The 25,029-nt window shown below is 38.3% G+C and overlaps 1 protein-coding gene across 18 annotated transcripts in view; it reads right to left on the bottom strand.

The window, feature by feature from the left end:
• Adam22 (ADAM metallopeptidase domain 22) overlaps window positions 1–25,029 on the bottom strand; it is a 207,373-nt gene that overhangs the window by 106,749 nt on the left and 75,595 nt on the right. For all 18 annotated transcript variants that reach the window (XM_051174550.1, XM_051174551.1, XM_051174553.1 and 15 more), the window contains exon 4: window positions 13–79. In XM_051174550.1, coding sequence (XP_051030507.1) covers window positions 13–79 — 67 coding nt within the window. The remainder of the gene's footprint in view (window positions 1–12; window positions 80–25,029) is intronic.

The following is a 25,029-nucleotide window of genomic DNA, read 5'->3' as shown; positions in this document are numbered from 1 at the left end:
ATGTTCACTTACTTTGTTTTCCACAGCCTTGCCTCCACGTTCAATGTGTCTCTCTACATAACCAGAGGACAGCAACTCACTACAAGAACAAAAAAGAAATGGCAGTTAAGGATGATGCTGTAGCTGAAGACAACTCAGGAACAGAACAGAGGTTGCCAAGCATGCTCCAAGGCCTGGATTTCATCCCCAGCACTTCAGGGGTAAAAAAAGATGGCTTTGAACATACATCACATTTGAAAACGTGCATCAAGTGCACATATACCTACTTTAACAATTCTTTAATTCAGATTTTTAAAACAAAATCAACACTTTACAGAGAGCGAGGAAAGAAGGAGGTGGGGGGGCAGAGAGGGAGGGAAGATGGGAAGATGTTAAACAGCTAGTGCTTCCACAAGGAGACAGACAAAACTGAGCTGTCTTTACTACCTGTTATCCCATGGCAGAGCAGAGCCCATTCCCTGACCCAGCACTGGGTCTAGGAAACTATAGCAACACCATTTTTTTTTTTTTAAATACTTTAGTCTTGATTTTTGTTTTTTGTCTTTTTCTACAGCTTTCTATCAGAAAGTTAATTTGCTCCCCATATCTTACCATATGTATCACGTCTGTTATTTTTCTTACAAATTATTAGTTTCTATCACACACAGAAAATGAAAAGGAATGGGAAAAGGGTACCAAGATGGCACAGCAGGTAAAGACGCTTGCTACCAAGTGTGACAACCTCACTTCTGGAACTCACAGAGTGGAAGGAGATGACTACCTCTCCCAAGTTGTCCTCTGAGCCCCACATGCACACTGACACCCAAGCACCACATCTACTCACGCTCGCATGCGCGCGCATGAACACACACACACACACACACACTTGCATACTAAGAGAAGCAAAGAAATGGAAAGCAAAACATCATCAATATTTTGAAGTATTCTTTCTTAAAGTTTTCTAAACAACCTTCTTGTATGATTGCATGCTCATCTAATTAGCATTTATTTATTTACTTTAGATAACCTGTATGGGTGTTTTACCTACATGCACGTCTGTGTGCCACTTGCATGCAGTGCCCATGGAGCTAGAAGAGAATGTAAGACACCATGGAACTGGAGTCAGAGATGGTTGTGACCCACAGAGTGGGTGCTGGGAATTGCATCCAGGCCCTTTACAAGAGCAGCCAGGGGTCTTCTGTATCACCTTGCGTAAGGAAACCTACTACTGAAGAAGGTTACTAAAATATACTAAATATACTGTATAAAATGAATTTAAATGGAATTACATATTATGGGGGATAGAATGACCCAAATAGACATCACATGACACCAAATGAAATCCCCAATACCAGGAATGGGTTACAGCTCTTTTCAGTCATTGTCAAAGGGTCCATAAACACCACTAAAAAACATCACAAACTATTGGCAATGCTATTGGTTACCCACTACAACCTCTTGCTGAAGACAGCACATGTACATGTCATTGAACATGGAGAAATTGAGCTTGGGCCCTACTAGAAGATTCATCCCTTCTGACTAGCATTCACAGTGCTGGAAGGTGTTTGTTTATACTTGGTAGAAGAGGAGAAAAAATAATCATCAATCTCAACCAGCAACAAACTTGGTTGTTTTTTGTTTGTTTGTTTTTTGTTTGGTTTGGTTTTTTTCCCCCTTTTCTCAGCAGCTATCAACTACTTATAAATTCTTGATTAGAAGTGGGATTCTACATCTACTTCCCATTCTCAGAACTGGGATTTTGTCTGGCTAGAACTTGTATAGGTCTTATGCATACTATGGCGATCTCTATGAGTTTATATGTGCACCTGTCCTGTTGTGTCTGGAGAACACTGTTTAAGTCCTCCATCATTTTTGTCTCTTACAATCTTTTCACTTCTTCTCTGTGATCCCTGAGCCTTGAGAAGAAGAGAGTGATAAAGACATCCCATTTAGGGCTAAGTGTTCCAAAGTCTTTTGCTGTGCATATTGTTCAGTTATGAGTATCAATATTAACTATCATCTACTGCAAGCAAGAAGAAACTTCTCTGATGAGGGTTGAGAAATGCACTGGACTATGGGTTTAGCAATATATCATTAGGAGTCATCTTATTGCTATGCACTAAGTAATAGTAATAGTAATAGGTTTACTAGGTAGGCCCATAGCCTATCTAGTCTTAGGTTCGTGGCCTCATTAACAGTGTCAGGTATGGATTTCATCTTACTGAACTGGCCTTAATTAAATCCAATGGTTGGTTATCCTCCTAATGTTTGTGCCACTATTGTGCTGGTGGGTATGTCTTTTAGGCAGGTCACAAACTGACTGTCTCCTCATCCCAGAGTTGGGGTCACAGGCAACCTTTTACTTGGAATACTTGTACAGTCAACCACTGAGCCACATTCCCAGGCCCAAAATAAAATTATCATGAATAACTAAAATGAATACACGAAGCTATAAATTTTTGATCAAAAATTAAAAAAATATCTTCTAAAACTGTTTTATGAGTCATCAAGCTAAAGTTGTCCCAATTGTAAACTTCTGAGCATGTGACCCATCATGATGAGCATCACGGCTACAGTTGTCCTAAATGTAAACTAAATGTGCAAGCAAGTACTACATTAATGCACATCTACAGTGCTGTAGAATCTATGATTTTACTTCCACTCAGGACAGTAAAATCCAGGTATCATTTGCCTTTGAAAACATATTCATATTCTGTCCCCCCCTCGTGTTTGGGGGAGAGAAGGAGAGAGAGAGAGAGCACGCATAATGCTTATTTATCATTTTGTCTAGTGTTGCTGGCCAGTTAATAGGGAGTTAACACCAACAAAAAAGTGAACTAAACTATCAAGACACTTATCATCTTCTTATTGGAAATTCCAGGGCAATTATAATTCAATTTTCAGTTAATATTCGGTTGTTAGATGAATAAACTTGAGCCTTAAAATGTGTGTGTGTGAGAGAGAGAGAGAGAGAACCATTGAGACATTGTAAGTATGGATGAGTAGGTAATCAGCCAATTGTGTTATATGTAGGCAGAATTCACAGCATGGCATCTATCTATGGATTTTCCCAATAACTGAAAGAATTACTGTTGCATAGACAACTGGGAATAGTACTCTTTTTCCTTTTAGGTCAGTTCTGGACCTTGTAGGGAACCATCGGTAGGAAAGGCAAATACAGCAGTGAGAGAAGTCACATATGGAACTCTGTGTGTGGTTCCTCTCGCCAGTTAACTCCCTGTTCTAAGTATGCTGACCTACGTCTCTAGACTCTCACTCTGTGCCTAAACTGACTTATCTTCAGTTTAAAAGGTTATTCCGTTCATCTGTTCTACCTCTGAGACAGTTTACACAGTAGCAGGATGCCACTGGCCCATCAGGGTACTTACAGAGCTGGTCCACACTGTATCGTGGCACCACTGAGACTAAGGGTACTTTGTTTGCTAAAACATATTGTTGTTGCTTTATGGGTATGGGCATTTTGCCTATGTGTATGTTTGTGTACCACAGGTGTGCCTGGTGCCTGCAAGTCAGAAAAGTGCATCAGAGCTCCTGGAGCTAGAGTGTCAAACTGTTGTGAGCCACCATGTGGGTGTTAAGAATTGAACCCAGGAAGAACAGCCAGTACTCTTAACCAATGAGCCAGCTCTCTCCAGCCCCAAGAGAATTCTTAAATTTCTACTCTGCCATCAATCAGTGTAATGTGGGGCTGTTCTCTTAATTGGATCATCTAATGGCCCTAATGTGGCTGCTGCAATTTCTAAGAATCTCATGAAGACAAATACATCCCAAGATTTAGCAGAAGGAAGGAGGGGAGAAGTCAGGAGGGAGGAAGGGCTAGCCTGATGGGCCACACTTTCTTTAAAGGGTAAGCAAATGTTTTTACAAAACTCTTAGCTTTAATCTTCTCAAATGTCTTTTTCCAGAATTATATTATGTGGTTACACCTAAACCAATACTTTGACAAAGACACCAAATAATCTAGATTCTCTGTCACAGAACATGACAAGCACTCAGAGTTGAGCAGGATTAAGGGACAAAGGGCAGGAGAAAGAATAACTGTCGCATAGACAACGAACAACTTCTTTTCTTAGGTATGTTGAATCAAGTGTTTCTAACAAAACATTAATCTGTGTACAGCAGACCAGCCTCAGACAAACGGAGTTGCAACAACATCTACACCACACTAGGCTAACCTAGTGTCCCAAACAGGATGGGTTCTGGCCAGAATTCTGCATAGAGTTCTCCCTTGGCTTTGGTACTATATGATACATCTTCCCTGAAGTGGGGGAAAAAAGAAAACAGAAACACTACCACACAGAGGTAATGTTTATTAGCAGAGCCAGCCAGGTTCCAGCTGTTGGTATCTGAACTAGTAAATTCTGGGAAGAGGGAGAAAGCCGTTCAACTGATGGAGGAAACTGAAGCTGGGCTTTAGAACATAGTGGTGGTCTTCAGAATAGTCTTCAGAAGAACATAGTGGTAGCAGTAGTACCAGTGATCTTAATTCCTTAAAAACAACTTTTAAGTCTTCTGGATTTTCAATTTCCAAGGGAATATTTTCATTTGAACTATAAAATCTAGGCAATAAGACAGTGTGAATTACAGCAAGAGTAATTAGAGCAAAGAGAAGCCCTTTGCTCAAGGGTTATACTTTCCAATCAAGTATCAATCTACATCTACTGCTAGGAAAGGCACCATGCAACTCCATTTTGTTTGTATGTAGAATTGTAAAAATAAGCTAAGTACTGTCATTTTAATGACTGGGTTGGAAATCCTTCCATTAAAAATGTCACTGTACCTTCTACTGAAATGTAAAATAGTACTTATTGCCATCAACAGGGATTAAGTACATTTTCATAAAGTCTCATGAAGTAGAAATAATCAAAATTATCGTGTCTTTTTCTTAAGGACATTGTTGTTTATTTATTGTAAAGCAAAAATCTACTTGGATCACTGTAAACATGGGAAATGGGAGGGTCTCCGTTGCATAGAGAAAATGTTATCCTACCAGAAATGTACAAAGAAAAGTTCACTCTATGCTGACAGCTTACTTAATACTTTGTATATAGATGTTCCTTTAATGAACTTTAAGAGGTAAAAGCAATTTTTAAAATTGTGTTCTGAGCTCACTTGTTTTTTTCATTTGCATGCTATAATAACCCTAGAATAGTAAAACCAATACAGTGTAAGTATCTTTAGTCATAACACAGAGTATGGTGACATGCATCTGTAATCAAGGTATCCAAGACATCCAAGCAGGAGGGTTGCTACATTTGGGCTACAAAGCAAAACCTTGTCTCGATGAACTAAACTACAATAACAAACAGCTTTGTTCACTGAGAAAGTATGAATCAGAGGCAGCATGCATAATACAAAAGTTGGGGAGTTGAGAACAAGTATTTGATTTTCCATCTGCCCTTTGCCATTTACTAGCTATATAACTTTGGGTAAATTATTTAATCTTTATGAAATAGTTTGTCCACATTAAAATGGAGATAATACAAATCTGATAGTAAGCTGACCTCTAAATAATTTCACATGGCATTGATGATCATGACTTCAATCAAACCACTGCTGGTTCACTAGTCTGTACTTACAGATCTTTCTTGGGTTTATATGGGATAAATAATTTACTTTTAAGTCCAATATTTGTACCCAAGTTACCCTTAGAAGCCTTCCAGACACTGAGACTGATTTGGATGCTGAGAACCTGACCCTTGAACTTTCTCCTGATGCTGTAATGGAACGAAGAGTTTAGTTCCTCCTACATAAGTGAAAATATAAATACGTTGTGGCCACAGAAGCTATTGATTACAAATGACTGCTTTCATTGCTGCTCCTCTCTTAATGAGGTGTAGATTATCTCTCCCATGCTCCCATATCTGATCTGCCTCTTACATAATATGTACATAATACATACAGAATATGATTCTCTGTATCATCTGTGATTCAAAGTTTCATATGTATGTATGTATGTATGTATGTGTGTATGTATGTATTATATGGGGAGAAAGAGAGAGCAATCTGTTTTTTTTAGTTATACCACTATAATGTCAGGAAGCCCAAGCAGCAACCAGAAACATGTATGAGGAGATGAATCAGGTCCCTAACAAACAGCACCACATGAATTCCCAGACAACACTAGCACTGATTTCCTTCCTTCCTCCCTTCCTTTATTTTCTTCCTCTCTTTCTTTTTTCTTTATAAATATAACTTCTATTTTATTTTCCCAAGGTGTTTTTGATTCTGTCCTTAGGGAGCCACCTCTTTACATGAACCTTAGTGGAGGTTATGTTGCAACACCAGCAGGTCTAAATCATGGTGGGGTGTTCAGTCTTCCTGGGCTTCACAAGATCGATTCCCAACCACCTCGCTCTGAATGGCACAGCTCACACAGTAATGCAGCTTGACACAGACGTTAGGAAGCACATAAGCATTGAAGACTCTTGCTTCAGGTATGCCCTTGACAGGAGCAACCTCTACAAAGTTCCAAATGATGAACTTCTTAATGGCCTTGTTCCTGGGCATGCAATGGGCACAGTTCATGAAGTGCATTGGCTGCACATGGCTCAGTCCTTTTTAGTATGACCATTGTTTCTTTCTTTTTATTTTTTATTTTTTGGGGGGTCATCCTGAAGCCAAGACCCAAATGAGCACTGACCCATAAAACCTATCTGTGCTGTCAATGCACAGAACCATGTAAAATAATGAACTATAAGGCTTATTCTCACAGTAAGGCAGAGGTTGATCATATATTCCTGTTCTCACATTTAGTAATTGCTGTCTTACATAAAAGCAACACATTTTCTTTAGAGAAGTTCCCAAATATTTGAGAAAATTTACTTGGGATGATATGAATATAAAATATTATAAAAACTTCCAACATGATTATAAGACATCTAGTAAAGATAGGGGTCATGGGCTTGAGAGATGGCTCAACCATTAAAAGCTAGGCTCACAACCAAAGATAGGGATCACAATAAAAAAAAAAATCAAAGATGTCACTAAATGCTAAACTATGAAAAGCTTACTAGAAGAACTTATGGAATCTTTAAGAACCCACATTTATTTTACTTAAGCAAAATAAATACTAAGCTGAGAATGTTTTTAAGAAAGTACTTTGACCTTTCTCTTTTATTTTATTCTGTGTACCTCTTCTGCCAGTCCCTACTAATTCATCCTCCCTCCCTCCCTCCCTCCCTCCCTCCCTCCCTCCCTCCCTCTCTCTCTCTCTCTCTCTCTCTCTTATGTATTTGTTTTTCTTACCTTTTTAAACCAAGAATTAATTGTCCAGATACTATTTGGGAGAAAACTATCTTGTTCAGAATCCTCACAATACAGAAACTAGATAAGTTCCTGGACATCTGTAGCAGCAAGAGCTAATCATTCATTCTTCGGCTCAGTTTTATGTCAGAATTTTATCTATTCCCTCAGCACATAATAACCAGTGTTTAAAAGTCCTGTTTTGTTTATGCTACATGAAATTGCAACTACAAAGGTAACTTAAAAGCTTATCCAAGGAATAGTTTTTGGATGACAGTTTCATTTTTATTACTTTCTAAGCTGTAAACATGAAAATTCTTCCCATTTATGCACATACAAGAGATCTACTGAACAGGCTTGTGCTGAAAAGGTAGGACTATTGTAGTTACTGTGGGGGTCACAGCGGGTAGGCTCTTGTATTTGAATGTTTGGTCACCAGTTGGCTAAACTGATGGGGATGGATTGGGAGGTGTGGCCTTAATGAAGGAGGTGTGTCCATGGGGTAGGATTTGCAGTTTTAGAAACCCACACTGGTCCAGGGCTCTAGTCTCTCCCCCCACCTCTCTCTGCCTCTCTTTCTTCTCCTTCCCTCCCTTCCTCCTTCTCTTCCTCCCTCCTTCTGCCTGCAATTTGTAGATCAGATGTGAGCTTCGGTGGTGATCCAGGGCCATGCCTGCCTGCCTCAGGCCATGTGTCCCCACAATGATGTTCACAAACTAATCTTCTGAAACTATACGCAAGTCTCCAATTAGTTTCTTTTTAAGTTCCCTTGGTCACGGTATCTCATCACAGCCAAAGGAGAGTAACAAAGACAGTTATTCCACTAAGTCAAAATCTAATGAAAATTGTCAGTGAACTTTCAGTGTACATGCTCAGAATAAATACATTCAGTGACTGTTGATATGAATACTGTAACTGATGTTATCTCTTATTTATAGACTCCTTATTTCTAATAAAGTCTAGCTTTACAGTAGAATCACAGGATTGTAAAAAAAAAAAAAAGCCAGGCCACATCTACATGACAAGATCAGAACTTCCTAGTTTTATTTTATACTATAAAATGTCACCAAGCATGGAAGTATGATCAAACTACAAATATTCCAGTAATGGTGTCTTGCATATTCTGATTGTTGTAATCCATTGCCACTTTGATGATCAAGAATACAAGGGAACACACTACAGTAAAACAATGAAAAGGAGTCTCAAGCGAAATGTATAGCATTCAACCAAGGGAAATACACTTCTCTCGGATACAGCCAAATCTAGGACTAACTTTATTTATTTAGGACACCTGTGCATATCTTTCTTTATTATTTTAACATGGGCTCTAGGAATCAGAGTCGGGTCCCCATGCTAACACAGCAAGCACTTTACCAACAAAGTCATCTCCCCAGTCCCATTTTTAATTTTTAAAATTTGTATTAGTTTTTTGAGAATTTCATAAAATGTATTTTGATTATATTCACCCTTCCTCCCTCAACATTTTCCAGATCCATACCCTTCCCCACCCATCTTTATGTCCTTTTCTTCTCTCTTTTGAAACACATGAAGGCCAATTTGCACAGCCCAGATATTCTTGGATGTGTGGTCTTCTACTGGTTCATACCAGGGTTACTCTCTTAGAGAAAACTTAACTATTTCTTTCCTCCCAGCACTTAGCAATTGCTGATAACTCTGCAAGTAGGAATGGAATTTCATGTCCAACTTCCCTCTCCATGTTGGGATTTGGTCTTCCTTGGACCTACAAAACACCTGAGAATACTGTTCACAACCACTGTGAGATCACCGTACATTTGCCCTGTTGTGCCCAGAAGACACCATTTACTTATAGTCAACCACCACATCTGGTTCTTATACTGTTTCTGTTCTCTCTTCTTCAATGATCCCTATGCCTTGGAAAGAAGAGTCCAGTATAGACGTCCATTCAAGGCTCAGCATTCTGAAGCCTCTTATTTTCTGCATCCTGGCTAGTTGTGAGTCTCTGTGTCATCTACTGAAAATAAAATGTTCCCCGATGAGGACTGAGAGATTCACTGATCTACTGGTATAATGATAAATGATTAGGAGTCAGTTTAATACAATATCCAGTTAGCAGCATCATAATAGTAGGCTCTTCCCTATGACCTGTGATCTGTATAGCAATAGGGTCTTGACTTGATGCTGGTGCCAGGTATGAGTTTCACCTTGTGGATCAAGGATTAAGTTCAATCAGAAAGTGGTTGGTACTCTTGATATCCATGTCACTGTTACACCAGTGGGCATGTCAGGCCTGGCATTGTTTTAGGTCGTAAGTTTCACAGCTGAATAAAACTAGTGATTACTTTCCTCTTTTGATAGCTTGCTCAGCACCTTCTAGCATTATGCAAACTACTTGGGATGATGCTTCCAGGTCTGTAACAGTTTAATTTCTCCATGTTCTATGACTCAAGTATGAATGTCTTCAGTAACAGGGTCTTACTGTTAAATTCTGTAGGGCAATCAAGTACTTTGGCAATAGCCCGTACAGTTTTGAGGGTCTCTGTCAGATTCAGAGCATCTGGAGGGTAACCAAGTATTTTGGCAACACCCTCTATGGACTTGGGTGCCTATGAGACCTCACTGGTCAACAAACTTCATCAGAAGAGGCAACCATTCTCAGCACTGGGCTTTTTACTTGTTAGTCTCTGATGTTGAGTAGCAGTGTTGCTGCCTGGTTATAAGGTAACTTTACCTTAAAATAAATAAATATATAGGAATATTATACCTATGTGGAATACATGGACTCTGGACCAACAGCTAGGGAGCCTGCATGAGACTGATCGAGGCCCTCTGCAAGTGTGTGACAACTGTGTAGCTTGGTCTGTTTGTGGGGCTTCTAGCAGTGGGATCAATATTTGCCCCTATCACTTAGGCTGGCTTTTAGGAACCTATTCCCCATGTTGGACTGTCTCTCCCAGCCATGATGCAGAAGGAGGAGCTTGGGCCTGCTTCAACTTGATATGCCATCATGAGGCCTGCCTCTTTCTGAAGAGAGTTGGAGGAGGAGCTGATGGGATGTGAAATAAATGAAAATGTTTAATTTTAAATAATAAAAAAATGCTTTAGGGGGGGAAAAAGGCAGGGACAAGCAATGATGAACAAGTCAGTAAGATAAGTAAGTAATCAGCTCCCCTCCATGGCCTCTGCATCAGCTCCTGCCTCCAGATCCCTGCCCTGCTTTAGTTCCTGTCCTGGCTTCCTTTAGTGATGGGATACAATGTGGAAGTGTAAACCACCCTTTCCTCCCCAAGTTGCTTTGGTCATGGGGTTTCATCACAGCAACAGTAACCCTAACTAAGACAGAAGCCCAGCACTCTGCTTGGGGTGTGGGAAAAGCAGCATGGAAGTGCAAAGGTAGGACTCTTGAGAGAAGACAGAAAGCTCACCACAAAAATCGCAAACATCAGTGTCTGTTCATTCCTTACCAGGGGCTGATCCCTTGGCCCAATGGGAGCTTTATGTCTTTCTGGATGATACAGCTCAGTTCCAACATTCAGATACCTAAACTGGGCTGAAGATCTACTCCAGCCTCCTGTTTTAAGTGTAATGCTTGCCCTCAGCTGTCTATCCAGAGAAAATGCTTACTCCCCAGGGAGAAAACCTACTTCTGCCAGGAAAATAAAGATGCACTTCCCTGATCACTGGGACTCAGAGAGAGCTAGGCTTCTTACTGCTACTGACACTTACCACTCACTCTAGAGCCAACCCTAGTGGCTCCTGCTACAGCTCTGTCACTTGGGAGGCTGAGACAAGAGTATAGTTACAAAGGCCAGGCTGCACTACAGAGTTTGAAACTGTCTGAAAAAGAAAAAACAATTCAAACTCTAGATATTATACCATGCATCTTCTATAATCTATTCATTTAGATTTCTTTCTGAGAATTTTACTTCCATGCTATAAGCTTTACAGTTGTTTCTAACTACTAAAATCCAAGAAGTTAGCTTTGGCAGGCTGCAGGGTCTTCTAGCTTCTGGTGAACTAGAATAAATGTCCTTTGCCTTACAGCAGCAAGAGACAAACACCATCCATTGCACAGAATGGGCTCTGCAAACATGACTTCCTACAGCAGGCGCCTGCCCAGAGTCCAGATAGCAAAATGTGCTGCCAAGTCCTCTGAATGCGTGGGGCCTCTAAAATGTCTGTTACTTCTTTTTGGGGTCATTAATAATCTACAATCCTATTAATAGCGTTTAAACAGATGACTCTACTTGTCACAAAGCATGAATAATTGCGAATTCCAAAGAGAAGTATGGACATTCCCTTCTTCTCTCATATCCTTATAGGTATAAAACAAAATTAAGAAAATTTGTCATTTTACAAAGCTTTAGAGTTCAATAACTTTTAAAAATAAAAATAACTGCCAGTTATCTAACACAGCCAAATTTTGAGGTTTTGGTGCCTCTGGTTCTCGAACGTTTCCTAGACTCAAATTGAACCACTTTCCACCCTGTTCAATCAGTTAGAACTGTTCATTCTTCTTATAGCTTCTGAAATGTTACCTGTCCAGTAATTGGATAAACCCTTCCTGCCACTATATCGAAGCAAAGCTACATGTGATATGCAAGGATTCGGTATGCCAGCACCACCTACAAGTAGGAAGGTTTCTGCGGTTTTATTTTTTTAAAACAAAATGAATAAACAAACAAGTAAGGTCTCACTATATATATATAGCCCTAGATACCCTGGAGCTCACTTTAAGGAACTCCTCCACCTGCCTCTGCCTCACCAGACTAAGATTAAAAGTGTGGGCTATTACACCAAGCAAGAGGTAAAGTTAAATCTTCATTCTTCTACTCAGAGCATATAATTTTTGTGCTGGAACATTACTGGGTTAAGTCAGAACCAGGGAAATCTAGGTAATACAGGCATGAACTGGACACAAAAGAGGAAAACCTGACATCATCATTTGTCTCAGGACTACAGTCCTTAAAAGGTGGCCTTTGCCATCTCAATTTCAGTCTGTTCCATTAGCTGTCAATTCTTACCCAAGGGCCACTTCCAGGAAATACCAATCAGCTTATGATGACCTCCATCGAGAAAGGGGTAATCAAGCCTGTTTTATTTTTGTTTCACTAAAACGTCTTCTTTTTCCAGTACCAGAATATTACAATAATGGGATTGTTTTTAAAACAAATAATGGCAGGACTAAATAGTCAGCTGAGTGTTAATTTCCACACTGTCATCTTGGGATTACAACTACAGCAAACTACAGTTGCTCGAAATGTCTCTTTTGGAATTGCCTTCAAAGAAAACTGAAGTGGCATGTGAATATAAAGATGTGGTTACACCTGCCAGTGGCTTGGAACATTCACAATCTGTGCACCTCTTACCTGAAACTCTGAGGACATGAAATGTTTATGTTTTCAGATATTTCTCAGATTAGGGGATGTTTGCAATATTTAATGAGACATCTTGGGGGTGGAACTCAAGTCCAAACACAAAACTCATTTTTCATATACACCAAATGTGCAAGCCCAAAGGCAATTTTACGCAGTAATTTTAAATTCATATTGTCGCTGTGACCCACACCATGAAAACTGATACGAAATTTTCCACAACTGGCCTCAGGTCAGTACTTCAAAATTTTCAAATTTGAAGCATATTTTATTTCAGATTTTTAGATTTAAGATGTCTTCTCTAAAATTACACATACAAAGATGATTCTGAGTGCTTTCTGTTGCTTAAAAAACCACAACTATATCTGAACTATGTTACTTCACCACACAAAGGTACCAAAGACTTTGGCAGCAAATCCTCTCAAATATCTAATGCTGGTATGTGAGCAATACAAGCTGTTGTTACAGGAAATTCAGTGACATGTAGACGGCAACACCGTAAGGGCAACTCACTTGTCTGGCCAAGCATTGGGAAAACTTGATAAAAAGAAGTCTTACAATCATTACTAAAATTGTCTTAAATAAACAATTAATGATGACAAATAATCAGAATGATGGCATGATAAGCTACTCGGTGTAAACTTCTTTCTATTGTCAAAGACTATCAGTTGTCTCAAAATTGTAGGTACACAGGTCAGATGTGCTTCATCCTCCTGTTTCCTTCAATATTTCAAGAGTATGCCTGGAAAGAAATTTAAGACATTTTTCTTGTGAAAAATTACTAAGCTGTCTTTAATTAAGATTGGTAAGGCTAGAATGGGCTATAAATACATCAACTGTGACTGTCTGTACACAAACATACAGGGCTATCTAAGGCCTTTGTAAGTAAAACTCTATCTAAGGTCTTTGTATGGGAAACTTTTCACAATGATTTCCAGAATTCCCTGGGTTTGTCTTTTCTTTATTGTGTCTATTTCAGATTTCATGTCTTGAATAGTTTCCTTCACTTGTTTGAATGATTTTTCTTGGTTTTCTTTAAGTGATTAGTTGATATCTTCCAATTTTTTTTTTATCTTTTCCTCCATTTATTTAAGAGAATCTTTCATTTCCTCTTTAAGGGCCTCAGTCATCCTCATTAAGTTATGTTTTACATCTTTTTCTTCTACTTCGTCTGTGTTGTGATGTTCAGGTCATCTGTGTTGGGATGTTCAGGTCATCTGTGTTGTGATGTTCAGGTCATCTGTGTTGGGATGTTCAGGTCGTCTGTGTTGGGATGTTCAGGTCATCTGTGTTGGGATGCTCAGGTCTTGCTGTTGTAGAACCACTAGTTTCTAATGATGTCGTACTGCTCTTTATATTGATGAGTGTGCTCTTACCTTGTTGATGGGAGATGTCATTCTGTAAATATGTTTCTCTTACTAGTTAATGAACAAAGCACTGTTGGCAAATAGGAAGGCAAGATAGGTGGGACTAGGAGACAAGGAGGATTCTGGGTGATGTAGTAGACAGGAGTCGAAATGTAGGACCAAGAGGAGTAAGAGGTCTGGACCCTCTCTCTGGTAAGATAATAAAATAAGATAATAAAAACACTTAGATTGATAGAAATGGGTTAATATTTATGACAGAGATAGCCAATAAGAAACACTAGTAACCGGCCAACAGGTTCATAATTAATACAGCATCTCTGTATGTTATTTGGGGCTGACATAGCACTGCAACCAGGCTGGCAGGAAAGTACTCATAACAAAAAATATTTAAGACAGTGCTAGCCAATAAGAAACACTAGTAACAAACCAACGGTTTCATAATTAATACACTGCCTCTGTGTTATTTTGGGACTGACACGCGGCTCTGGGACCAGGCTGCTGGGAAACTGCTGGTAACACCCTGTTGTCTACACATCTCCTCTAATTGGTAAAGGTAGAGATTGTGCTTCAGGGGTTCTCTCTTTTTCCAATTGGTATAATTGGGGGCTGTGGCATTGGTGACCACCCCCTCAGGCACAAGTAGAGCGGAGCTTCTGGTGAAGGCTCCTCCTGGTGGAAGTGGGCCCAGTGCTGAAGTTGGTGACGCCCTGAGGTGCAGCTGGGGCTACAGCTCCTACGGACACCCCTCCCATTGGAAGTGTAAATGGGGCTGAAGGTGCCATGGTTGATGTAGTAGCAGGGTATCTCCCACTGAGAAATAGCAGTAGATGCTGGCTGAGTCACAGATGCTCTTTCCCAGGAGAACTTTTTTGCGATAGCTTCTGAAAGCTACTTCTGGAAACTGCTGCTGTCATTTCACCCTGTGATCCCTCCTCGCTCCTGCTCCTGGGGCTGGGGCCTCCCTCTGACACTGCTCCCAAGTCTGGGGCTCGTGGCTCCCTTAAAACTCCAGAATCATCTGATGAATCATTGCATTCTTCTTTATCTAAATACAGCCATTAAATACACCCAGCAATAGAAAAAGTGTTTTCATTGATGCCTTTGAGCCATAAATTTCAAATTATATTTTCATGAAGGAAAATTCAATGAATAACCACAAGGCCCCATGCTCAGCTACTGCAGAATAAACAGAAATCTTGTAACTAAATAACTTCCAGAGCATCTCTGAAATAAAAAGAAACCAATTCAGATCTACATGAATGACCTTCTTCCCTGGGCTCTCTCTAGTTGCTACTCTATTTTAGATTTCAGTATCAAACTAATTAGATATTTGAAGGAAATAGCTTAATAAAATGTAAGCACTATCCTTGCCTAGGAAATAAAAAGAGTGAAGCAGTAACCTATGAACATTCTACGCAGATAGACCCAAAAGTACTAACTTTATGAAGTAACAAAGAATCCACATTTTAAAAACTCCAATGAAATTGAAATTAAATGTGTGTGGTAAAAAGCAATTGCACAGAATTCAAGGAATATTTTTCTAAGTGTTTTTTAATCATCTCCAGTTTATCTTGAATGCAGATTCCTGGGCTATGAAAAGTAGAAATTGAGGCTGGAAGAGCCTTAGGAGATGACTGGAAATCTAAAATAGCAAAAATAATATACACTGTCATTAGAAACCAGGCAAGCCCATTGCCACAGTTCAAGAACAGACTACCAAGAATGTTTTACAAGTTTCTCTTGACAAGCTAGTGATTCTTTGTTTTCAAGTTTTCTCTCTATTGCTCACTGTTTTTAAGCTTGGCCAGCACTTGGAAACAAGGTATACCCACACTGTATTTCTGAGTTGAACTTGCTTTGTAATGTTCTTCCAAACATTATTGCTATTTCTTCTTCTAGCACACTTTATACTTCAACATGTTACTAAAAGCATTTTATATAAAATGATCTATTTCATCAGTGGCTTTAAAATGAAGTCTGCTAGCAAACATTCTAAAGAGGACTTTATATGCTACTCACTAACTCCACCTAATCTTAGATGTCTCTAAGGTCAGGGTAAAGACAGATATTAGCTAGCAAAATGTCACATGGGAGAATGTACACAGAAGAGGTGTGCTCCAGTTAAGGTGAGACACTAGACTTTGAACAAGTGACTCACCCGGCACAGACTTCAGTTTGACTAATAGTCAACTTCCTACCTATGAAGACGAGGTAAGCAGAGGCTGAAGATTCCAAGAGTCTGTGTGTGTCACTGACCCTCAGGGAAAGGCCTCTTCTGAGGACAACTAGCAGGCCATTTAAAAACATAAAGCTTGAATTACTGATAATCTGTGTGTTTGTGTGTGTATTGTATGTGGATAAAATATCAATTATTTACTAAAACTATTAAAGAAGGAAAAGAAATCTGGATGATTATTTGCTCAGTAAGAAGGCCTTTCTAAAACTAAGATCAAAATTAAGATCAAATGTGATCATTAAAAACCCTTCCTGATTTGGAGACATGAAAAACTAATACACACATGACAATAAACTAAGTTAATGGTATCATTATATATCAGTAGATGGAGAAAAGACAATCATAGAATGTAGAGGAAGGCCATAAAATTCAAGAAACACTATTTGATCATGAACTGTTTACTACATCTTCTAAATTGAGTAACCACCTTGATGTCAAGGGTGTCTGAGATCTTTCCATTTTACTTCCTTTTCAGAGAAATCCAGGTTATGTGGCTCACAGGAGCAAATGAAACAAAATGGCTTAATCTGCCCATCTCCCTGGAATGTTTACTATGCTCCATGGGATGAAATGTTTTCCGTTTCTGCAGCAAACAAAGCCAAACAAGATCGTAAATCTGATCTTTGGTGCAGGGAAGACATCCCCTTTTTTCAAAAGTTGGAGTCCTGAATCAGGACAAGTTTCAAGAAAGCATGGCCAGACAGGAATTCTAGGTACCTAAGGCATTCAAGGAAACTCTGTTTTATATTTTACTTCTCTTTAATGCCTAATTTTGTCTTAAAAATATGTCATCATATATATACATACACATATATATATACACATACACATACACACACAACACAATACAATCTTACTGAAATGTATATATTTAATATACTTACTTATTTGATCCATTTATTTACATATACAGTGCCCTGAGTTTTATGTAATCACTGCATATTGTGATAAATACTATTGAAAACCCTGCAAAAAGTAAATGATAAATTTATATACATACATAGGTAAATATTCTTTGAGATATATTTTATAAGCTTGTTAAAAATACAGCATTTAGTGCATAATCAATCTTCTCAAATACATATTACTCAAGATAAATAAACCAATATTGTTTTTCTAGAAAACACAAAACAAAATACAAGAGTGATGCCTACACGCTCCACTCTTAGAAAGTTGTGAGAATGTAAAGGGCAGCTGAGGAAACAGAAGAACACAAAGGATGCATTCTGCTGTGATATATTACTATGAGCCCTGATAAATGGAACTGACCTTAGGCACTCAGAAGCCAAAAGAAGAGAGGTCTATTAAAGGGATGCCAGGGTTCATAAGGGAGGCAGAGAAAGAAGAAGTCTGCCTAGCTCCCATGATTAAAATTGAAAAGTAAATAAATAAATAGCATTACCAGCGATTGTGTGCAAAGAAAGAAGAAGCCTGCCTAGCTCCCATGATTAAAATTGAAAAATAAATAAATAAATAACATTACCAGTGATTATTTGCAGAGAGTTTACTTGCCAGGTTTTTCTTGTGTCCTGTTTTGTTGTGTGCTACCCTTTGAATTCATTAGTTGGTCACAGAAATAAGCATCAAATCAATAATGTAAGTACAATATGATCTATTTTAGTATGGTCAAGTTCAAAGTGTGAAGTTTACCCAACTAGACAATTCAAGAACCAAATCTAAGTTCCCCAATTGATCAATAACGGAATTAAGATTCATTCCCAGGTATGAATTCTTGAGTTCAGGCTCTAAAGCAGATTCCTTCGTTAAATGGAGTCAGTTAAACTTAAACTGCTGAGAGCTTTGTCCTCTAACATGGTTGCCAATGACCATAAAAGGACCACCGAGGGCACAAATGATTCTAAAATGACCTAACTGCAGGGATGCTTCTTAAGCATCCACATGCTTAAGAAGAAAACTGGAGTCATATTACAAAACACACAGAAATCAGTTTGAAATGGATTAAAGACTCTGAGATTCTGAGGACAAGAAAGACAGAACATCTGGAACTTTAATGCTTCTAGAAGCTTCCTGACAATGGGATGAGCAATCATTTGGATACGATGCCAAAGGCATTGGCAGCAGAAGGGAAACTTAAAAGTGAGACTACATTAAAATAAAATGTCGCTGCACAGCAAAAGAAATAATCAACAAAGAAACACCCTAAAGAAAGATAGAAATATCTGCAAAGCATTCATTTGATAAGGCAAGAGGATAATAGCTATCTAAAATGTATAAGGAACTACTCAGCAGCAACTAAGACAAATAACCTAATTTTAAAAATAAGCAAAAGACTTAAATAAACATTTTCCAAAGAAGGAATACAAGCATCCATCAGGTATATGCAAAAGTACTCAACATCATTACCCATTAAAAATGCAACTTAAGACCCAAAGGCAAGATCACCATATACCTATCAGAAATGTTGTTATTAAGAAAGATAAAACATAACAAGTTTTGGAGAGGATTTAAAAAAGGGGCACATCTTCAGTTAGTAGAAATGGAAATTATAATAGTCAGGTTCCTCAAATGGGAAGGTTCTTCAAAAATATTGAAGGTAGAATTATCACGGGATCTAGCAATCCCACTTCTGGGAATATGTGTAAAAGAAATTAAACCAGCAAACACAAATGCCTGCACTTGTACCTGTATCATCTATCACTAATAACAGCCAAGAAACCCAAACTAAGTGCTCACCAAAGATGAATGGATAATAATGATGTGGTGCATATACTATTCAGTCTGTAGAGGAAAAAAAGTAACTGCTCTATCATTTGAATCATACTGATGAACCACAAGGAACACATGGTAAATAAGACAAGCCAGCCTAGAAAGGCAATACCAAAAGGTCTCACTTACATGAGGAATCTAAAATGTGGCAGGTGGGGAGAGAAATGTTAATTACAGGTTATAAAATCTTAATTACACTAGAAGAATGATCTTTGGAGATCTACTGTACAATGTGATGACTATGCTTAATAATATATGCTTAAAACTCCTAAATACTCTAATTTTAAAAATAGGATAGAAATGTAACTTAGTGGTAGGTCCTAATATAGGTACTGGGTACTGGGTTAAATTCCCAGCACTGAAAAATATATAGTAACATTTAAATGTCTAAATATATATCGATGATAAGTATAACAGCTATACACAACATGTATAAATAAGCATCTTACATGGTTTGGTTTAATTATTCCATAATGAATATATGTAAATAATACCTTGCATGTTTTAATCTGCACTGTTTTCATTGCTAGTTTTACCTTAATTGGCTAGGAAAAGATGGAGGCAAAACTACAGAAACAACCTGACAGCAGTAGGTGGGAAGGAGCAGCAAAGAGCTGCTTTTAGCAACTCCATTGCAAGAGCATAAAATTAATCTCCAACTCGGGGTAGACCTCAGTGGAAGACACACAGAGACATTTGTGTCTGTGCTGTTAGGGTGACAAGAATATCTAACAGAGAAGGCCACACACTAGATAATTAGCACTCTGAAAAGGCCACCAGCAGCAGAGCATGGTGGCATGTGCTAGCAATCCCAGCATTTCAGAAGGCCAGGAAGATGAATAGTGAGTCCAAAGCCAGCCTGGGCTACACAATGAGACTATCTCAAAAAAGTCAAAACAAAGTAATAATAATAATAAAACCATCCTCATCATATCACAGGTGACCTGCAAATGCAGTACCTACTAAACAAAAGGAAAAATGAAATGCTGAGTCAACTTCAAGTCTCCCTTTAAATAACTGAATTCCCAACAGATTACTAAGAATGAAACTATAGTGTGATATTGGAAAGTGGGAAAGAGTAATAACATAACTATATTAAAAAACATTAAAGTATTTACTTTTGATTAAATGGCATATTGTTTCACTTTCTTAATAATTAAGAAAGCATTTTTCTTTGGCTTTAACTTATACCATACTGTAGCAATAAAAACAATTGTCATGATTTACATAATATACAAACATAAAAATAAATTAAAAGAAGTATCTTTGTTACTAAAGATAGAAATTAGTTTCCCTGGGGCCTCTTGTACTTTTAAGTGGTATGCATACCAATGAAAATTCCCTCATAATTTCCACCCACATCTGGATTGTGTGGTTGTGCATGAGTGTACTTGTAATAATGTAGAGGGTCCTCTTAAATATTTTATCTGTACCTGTATTCAGCTTTTTTATTGATTCAAATAGGAAAGGAATATAAGCATCGAATTTCTCTAATTTAGAATGGCAGAAGCCATGAAGAGTAAAATATTCTTTAGTGCATTCATGTGTTTGCATTAATGCACATCTCTTAATGAACTGATCCATTGTTTTCCAGCATTTACTTCCCTCTTGTTACTTTCCCAAGTTACTTCCTTCAGACACACATTTTAAGATTTCAAATGCATAGCTAGCATCATCCCTTTACAAACAGAAACAAAAGGTAAGGTCCTCCCTCCAAAATGACCATTGTGCAAGGAAGTTTGTCTCACTCTTCTCCTTACTACAAGAAGCAACAAAATTTTGCTCCTCTGGCCAGTAGCTATAGTACAGTCTTACTCCTTAGGAAGCTATTAATATGATCAGATTTTGATTTGGGTATGCTCGGGAAGTGAGAAGAAACTATGATGGCCAGATAAGATATTTAAGGACTTGAATTTGCACAATAGGCAGGTTTTAGTCACATTCAAGAAGAGGACATTAATTTGTGAACTTGCATTTACCATCATGGCTCCTTTAAGTGAGGATGAAATTGTTCTAATTAGAACAAGGTCAAGAAAGACTTGAACAGACAATGAACACAATTACTGGCTGAGCCATCAATCTCCCTCCCCTTCTTCACTCTGTCTCTTCCTTTCCATCCACTCCCTAAGAGAACAGAAATGTCTAGTCAGTCCCCAGTAGTGAGGACTAAATGTGTCTACAGACTGAGAAAGATTGAGAAAGACAGGATATTAATTTGAAACTGCACCTTAAACTCCTTCAGATCAAGCACAAAGAGAGATGCATGATAATCTATGAATACTCATACAAAAGATTGTTCCACAAAGTAGACCTGATGCTATAAGCTGCTCATAATTTCAAAACCATTAAGCCAAGTATCAAGTATTTATTTCATATCAGCCAAACACCAGATCAATATAAATAAATAAATAGATAGATAAATAAATAAATAAATAAAGCAAAGATTCACTTCTTTTATTGCTACTATACATTGCAACTAATATACCATGTTTTTTAAAAGCATGCAATTTTATTTGTTTGAGACAAGGTCTTACTATGTAACTCCTAGCCTTCTTACATCAGTCTCCCAAATCCTGGGATTTTAGGCATGTGCCACCAAGCTTGGCTTACATTATACAAGTTTTAAGAGGTACTTAAGGAACCAGGTAAAATTCCCTGCCCTGTGAGGTAGAGGTAATACTGAATCCTGCTTAGAGCATAACAAGAAAAAGTTTCCAAGAATTGGAAACAACCACAGATCTATGCAAAATCAACAAGACACAGTAGGAAAACCCTTCATGAAAAGGTTCCCTCTTAGATTGGAAAAATAATTTAAGACAGTAGACCAAAGAATACAAAATAGGCATGACTCAGAGAAATATTCTATCACCAATTTTAGCAACACAAGCAAAAGATAATTAATAACAGTCCTATATTCACATAGAAACAGATGCTATTTATGAGCATATTTTTAAGAAAGTATGGAAACAAAACAGCTATATTTTTTATTTCTTTAAATATATTTGTTCCTAAGTAAAATAGCATTTCAAAATGTAGTGTAATCCACACACATCTCACAAGAGGAATGACCTTCCTCTAAAGGTCAGTGATGAAATGGATGAAAGCCATGATTTAACCAACCAAAAGCAATTACCCTTATCTGATACAACAAATGACAACAGTCACTTGACCTTCCACCCTACCTGGACTGGGGGCAAAAGCCATATAAAATTTATCAATGAAATAGCATGAAATAAGGCAAAAAAAATGGCCTACTTCTCCCAATAAAAACACAATACTTCAGAATTAATCTTATATTCCAAGAGCTACAGTTTAGGGCCAAGCATGTTTACCACATGAAGACCTCAGATCCAACCTCTAGCACTTTGTGGTATATGTGTGTATACTCTGCAGAGTCCCTAACCCTGTAGTGAGGGTGAGACCTTTGATGCAATGGTACCCCTTCTCATGACTAAGTTATATCATACAGAAAAGGGGTGTTTATTGATTTGATTAAGGTCTGTATCATTTGGCTTTATGCTAATGCAGAGGAAGACAGTATCTTGAGTGGACCTAGCTTAACCAGGGAAACTCTAAATCTGCCTAGAAGCAACAAAACTGTGTTAATCTAGAAAAAAAAAAAAAAGGAAGCACTATATTGTGAGCTGCCTATAAAAGGAAGCATGTGGCAATCCCAAGAGGGACCTCCATTTGGTTAGAGAGGTCCTAGCCACTAGCTAGAAAGAAAACAAGGACCACAGCTGTGAAGCCATGAGAGATGCTGGATTTCGCCAACACCTTGGGTGAAACTGGAAGAGAATCTTGAATCCCCACAGATTACCTTTGTCCTCCCTGATCAGAAAAGCCTTTCAATCTGAAGGCTTTTCTGAAAATTGGCAATGGTTAACTTTTCATTTTAAGCGGTACATTTCCTGTAGTTTGTTAAACAAAGAATTCACCCTATCGAAACCCCTCCTCTCTGTTTATTAGCCATCTGCAACAGAAGTCTATTAAACTGCTTCACACCAAAGTCAGGCCATAGAGAAGTCATGTTAAAAACAGGAAGATTTGTGACATGAGGGTGAACAATGAATTTAACAACTGGCACATTGCTCTTGAAGTGACAGCTGGAAACCTGGCCACTGGGAGGTATACACAAGAGCTCAGGTTTGAAAGACACCTATCTGTAAGGAGTAAGGTCCCCCCCCCCACCTGGTCTTGGCCATGTCAACCCCAAATAATACACAGAGACTCTGTATTTGATACAATGATGTTGGCCCGGTTACTTGTTTTTTATTTGTTAGTTTTGTCTTAATTATTAGTCCATTTCTATGTATTTCCACATGGTCATACCAGGGAGAGGCGGCTGGCGGTTTTTTTTCTTCTCCAGACTCTGCATCCTGGCTCCTTCCTTCCTACTTCCTCTTTCCTCCTTGTCCTTGTCTCCTAGTCCCTCCTATCTTCCTTTCCTATTGGCCAACAGTGCTTTATTCATTAAACCAGTATGAGAAACATATATACATAATGGCATCTCCCATCACCTACCAGGTTGGATTATGACCATGAATAGAAGAATAGAAAGAATACTGGTTTGGGCTTGGATACACCTGCATTTAGAGAAGGAAGGAATGGGAGCAACAAAAGGGGTTTTGAGGACAAGAGTATTTACATTTTCAAGAACATACAGGGAAGATGAAGAATAATGAACATAGCATCAGAAACCATAAAGATCGATTGGTACACCATTGAGGACATGCACGAAGACAGAATCGGCAGGGCAGCAACACTGAGCTAAGTAGTGAGAAAACAGGAAGTGGTTCGTGTACCTTTGTTATGAAGATAGCAATAAATCTACACAACAGTGGTCACCAACAATTGCTTTGAAAGAGATTTATGAATTTATAAAAGGGTAAAGATATTTCCACTAAACTTTTTTTCTAAGTTTTCAAGACAGGGTTTCTTTGGTAACTGTGGCTATCCAGAAACTCACTCTGTTGACCAGGCTGGCCTCAAACTCAGAGACCCACCTGCCTCTGCCTCCTGAGTGCTGGGATTAAAGGAGTGTGCCACTACCATCCAGCTACACTTATTTTATTTAAGATTTCTTCTTTATTTTATGTGCATGGGTGTTTATCTGCATGTATGTTTATGAACCATGTTATTCCTGTTGCCTGAGGCCAAAAGAAGTAGTCATAGCCCCCTGGAAATGGAGTTACAGACAGCTGCAGGTCACATATGGGAGCTAGGAGCCAAACCCAGGCTCTCTGAAGAACAGCCAGTGCTCTTGACCACTGAACCATCTCTCCATCCTCCACTACATTTATAATAATAACTCCAATCCTTGAATTCTACGTTACTTGGAAAGATATAGACACAGAACTGGGTTCTGATTATATCTACCCTATATGATGCCTTTTCAACTTAAAAACTGTCTCACAAACTTGATGATTATGGCTGCCACTGTTTGCCGAACCACAAGAAGAGAAGGCTATGGAATTCTCCAGTAGAATAAAGAAATGTGTCATATAATTGTTACACAAATAACAGAGATGCATCTTTCTATTTTACATAACATTTTAAGAGTTGTCTGCTTGTCAACTGGAGCTCAAGTCTAAGTTTTTGTTCAGTGATTGTGTGATTCACAGGGCAATGAATATGCCTGACAACCATAAGCCAACACATCTTGAATTCTACACACTGCTAATTTTTTGTTTTTTTGATGGAATACATTTTTGGGTGTAAACAGAGATTCCACCAAAACCCAGTACCTCACACATATTGAGCAAGTGATCTGCCACGGAATATTCCCAACCCCTAGCATTTTAAATTGAGTTCAAACAAATCAGTTATTTATGGGTTGTGACCCATAGACTGTATGTTCCACAGAATGGAAGGAATATATCTCTCAGAAGATGTAGCAAATGCTGAAAGTCACACTTGTCAGGAACTAAATCCTTGATACAGAAAGAAATATAAAATGTCCTTGTGATTCCTCAACATTCCATGCCAGCTAGTTACAATGTCCATGGAATGCAAAAAATTTTTTTAAATGTCCATGAGATATAAGTTCATTAGCCCACTTTCTTTTGTTTTCTACAATGTCCAATGTTTACTTCTCTGA

This window comes from Phodopus roborovskii, unplaced genomic scaffold (genome assembly GCF_943737965.1).
Source record: "Phodopus roborovskii unplaced genomic scaffold, PHOROB, whole genome shotgun sequence".
Taxonomy (NCBI): Eukaryota; Metazoa; Chordata; class Mammalia; order Rodentia; family Cricetidae; genus Phodopus; species Phodopus roborovskii.
This window is presented reverse-complemented; position numbering and strand designations above follow the sequence as displayed.